This window comes from Etheostoma spectabile, chromosome 3 (genome assembly GCF_008692095.1).
Source record: "Etheostoma spectabile isolate EspeVRDwgs_2016 chromosome 3, UIUC_Espe_1.0, whole genome shotgun sequence".
Taxonomy (NCBI): Eukaryota; Metazoa; Chordata; class Actinopteri; order Perciformes; family Percidae; genus Etheostoma; species Etheostoma spectabile.
Window position 1 is genome coordinate 25,913,848 of NC_045735.1, and position 3,207 is coordinate 25,917,054.

Below are 3,207 nucleotides of genomic sequence, written 5' to 3' on the forward strand. Positions count from 1 at the left end.
TCTAGACAACACTCTATAATTTACAAAAAAAAACAAATTCTAGTAATTCCCCCAAGAGCAAGCAATTAGTGCAACAGTGGCGAGGAAAAACTCCCTTTTAAGAAGAAACCTTGACTAACCTTTTATAACCTTTTGTTATTGTTTTGTAACTCTTTTTTTCCCATTGCTTGCCAAGTCTTTTAAGTGTGCCGGCATGAACAAGGTGCAGTGAAGTAGCACATTAGGGTAGTCTCTTTGAGACTTTGTGCCGTGCTGCTATGCATTCAGAGGGAAAAGACAGCAGTTTGAGGACCTGTCTCTTCATGCAACACATCATAGTACAGTGATAATGAAGTCAGGATTACTGAAGTCCATTGAGGCAAAGCGTCCTCCCCACCTGCCTTCTTTTACTGCTCCCCCCTCATAAATAACTGTCCATTGACTGCCTTTCCCTCTCTCTCAGTCCGACATGTTGCCCTACGTTGGGGCCCGGTAACAGCCGCTGTGGGCCAACTCTCAGGCTCACAGCCTGGATTTGCACTTGCTGTAAACAACATTGTTGGAGAGACAGGCATGCATGTGTTCGGGTTGGCATGAGATGATAATTGCTTCTGAAAGCTACTGAAAATGGATGGTTGTTGAACAATGAGATACAATATAACCAGTTTCCATACTCATGTTTACAATGGTTGGTATTTATTAGACCTAGAAACCAGTGTTGGAATGTACTGTGCTTTTAACTGTACATTAAAATGCTTGCACAGGTAACAATAATCCAAAATTATAATGTGTGACAATTTAACACCAACAGGATAATTCTGCATCTCATTTGACACTTTAAGTACATTTAGCTGATTCTGTATTATTTAACAGTTTGCATGCAGAACTTTTACTTGTTGTTAAGAATTTACTGAAATCTGAATACTTCTTTCTTATCTGCCCATCTGATGTTAATATACCATCCAAACTTGAGATGCTACTGGTGTAACATGCCACCTACTGTAGACAGTGAGCCTGACAGGCGTGCTCTTCATGCTGCTGATGGGGTTCTCCACTGTGCAGACGTAAAGGTCATCATCTGACATCACAACACGCGAGATGGTCAGCACCTTTTGGTCATGGGAAAGCAGCAGACGTGTGTCATTGGTCAGCACCTTGCCTCCCTTCAGCCAACCGTAGATGGGCTTTGTGCCGTTATTGTGGGAACAGTGGAGGTTAAACTGCTCGCTCCACTCCAGGACGGACGAGGCTATCATCTGGACGTAAGGTTTGGACACTGCAACTGATACAGGGAGATAGGACAAAAAGCACAGGGGGGGGGGGCTTGAGATTGAATATTCAAAGATACGAGAGGGGGGTTGAGCTATAATAATATAATAAGTGGAATCCTAGTTAGTGTCTCAAAAAAACACCACCAACTCTGTGAATCATTGCGTGTCATGTTCTGAAAAAACTCCAAATATTACAACTACACTCTCTTGGGCAAGGTAAAGTATTTTTAACTTGTATTGATTTTCTTTAAGCTTCATGACTACTCGTCCGTGTTCTTCTCAGACTCACATATTTTGATAATAAGAGAGGACCCAGCTCTTTGAAAACAAGGTAATTCTGCATACCATCCACAGTGAGCTCAATGTAGTGCTCTCCAGTGAAGGTGTCATCTGTGATGGAGATCTCGACCTCGTACGCCCCTTCGTCTGACAGCTGCAGGTTGTGAAGTAGCAGTGACCCATTCTCAAACACCACGATACGGTTGCGGTACTCTGGCCTCAGGTTCCCTATGATGTCTGTTCCAATGGACTGCACAACAGTGATAGGTTTCTCTTTGTCCCTCTTTAGCTGCCACTTAATCACAGGCTTGTCTAAGCTGCTGCTGGAGTAGCTGACTGACAAGAGGGCCTCTTTGCCCACGGTGCCCCTCACCACCTGGGTTTGGCTGGTCACATTCACTCCCGACACCTCACCTGGAAAAAAATCAAAGAGAAGATAATGAAGTCTTGAACTGAGTAACAAATAGATAGGAATACAGGGATATGGAGGGGTTGTTGGGGGTAATAAAAGGCCTGTCACTTTGCAGCCTTTGATGCTTACACGCAGTAAAACAAGAGAGGACTTGTGCAAAAACACACTAATTACTGCTACTCTAATTACCACAATAACTAGAACAAACAGAAATTAAAAATATGAGAAGCAAAAGGCCATGGATACTATGATTGTGTACAATAATAAAGTACATTCTCACAGTGTAAGTACAATATTACGGTACTTTGATTTTACACGAATATTTACTATTACTATTTTGTGTCAATAGTTTCCACCAGTGTTTGGTTTAATTATACTTTTTACTCTATTTATTTGATTTCTGTAGTGACTTGTTCATTTGCAGTATTGGATTATCTTATTGTACAACAAACTAGTTAATTGCTGGTATAACTTTACTGGTCCATTTTTGACAAGATCACCAGCCCACCACGCAAGAGGGTTTAAAACATCAAACATGGAAAAAAGAGACTGCACACACCCTAGTCCAATGTGAGTATCCACTTTTTAAATTTGTTTTTTTAACAAAGACTTTCATTTAACCTAAAGTGCAGAGGCTGCCTTTGTCCACATTTTATTGGTAATTGAAATTAGAAAAATGATAAATAGTTTTGCTGCTGAGATGAAAGATGAGACAGTTTGTATGTAAAATCCACTTTTTAACCAATTTTACATTCCATCCTATTTACTTTGAATAGTTTACATTAAGTGTAAGTAGGTAGGCTTATAGATACACAATATTTTCATATACCTAAATACAAGAAATGCACTTAATTTGGATGCTATAATAACATTTTAAGCAGCTTAAGTTCCATTTCATATAATACCATGATAATGTCACAAAGTGGTTTTATTCTTTAGGCCTTCACCCAAGATGTTTTTTTTCTTGGTTGCAGACTTGGCATTTTTGCCTTAAAAGATGCAATATGTAACAGCCACCGTGTATTATTGTCACTGTTATAAAATCAATTTCCCAAAGCTGATTTTTTTATTCCCCTTTTAAGCAATTTAAGCAGGGGTTCTTATAGTCATGAGCAGCACTGTATGTGATGTTTTAGGCCTATTGGCAGACATCCAGTTCAAATGTAGCCAATGGCATATAAAGAGCCTTTTTTCCATGTCCACTGAAGTTTGTCAGCGTGCACTCTAGTAATATTCACGTGGTCCAGGTAGCTTTGCATAAAAAAT

The 3,207-nt window shown here is 39.8% G+C and overlaps 1 protein-coding gene across 1 annotated transcript in view; it reads right to left on the reverse strand.

Annotated features, from left to right (window-relative positions):
* The window catches only part of hepacama (hepatic and glial cell adhesion molecule a), a 7,707-nt gene that overhangs the window by 2,382 nt on the left and 2,118 nt on the right, over positions 1-3,207 (reverse strand). The window contains exons 2-3 of the mRNA XM_032510147.1: positions 1,596-1,943; positions 980-1,261 (exon numbers count right to left, since the gene is read on the reverse strand). Of these exons, the coding sequence (XP_032366038.1) occupies positions 980-1,261; positions 1,596-1,943 (630 nt within the window). The remainder of the gene's footprint in view (positions 1-979; positions 1,262-1,595; positions 1,944-3,207) is intronic.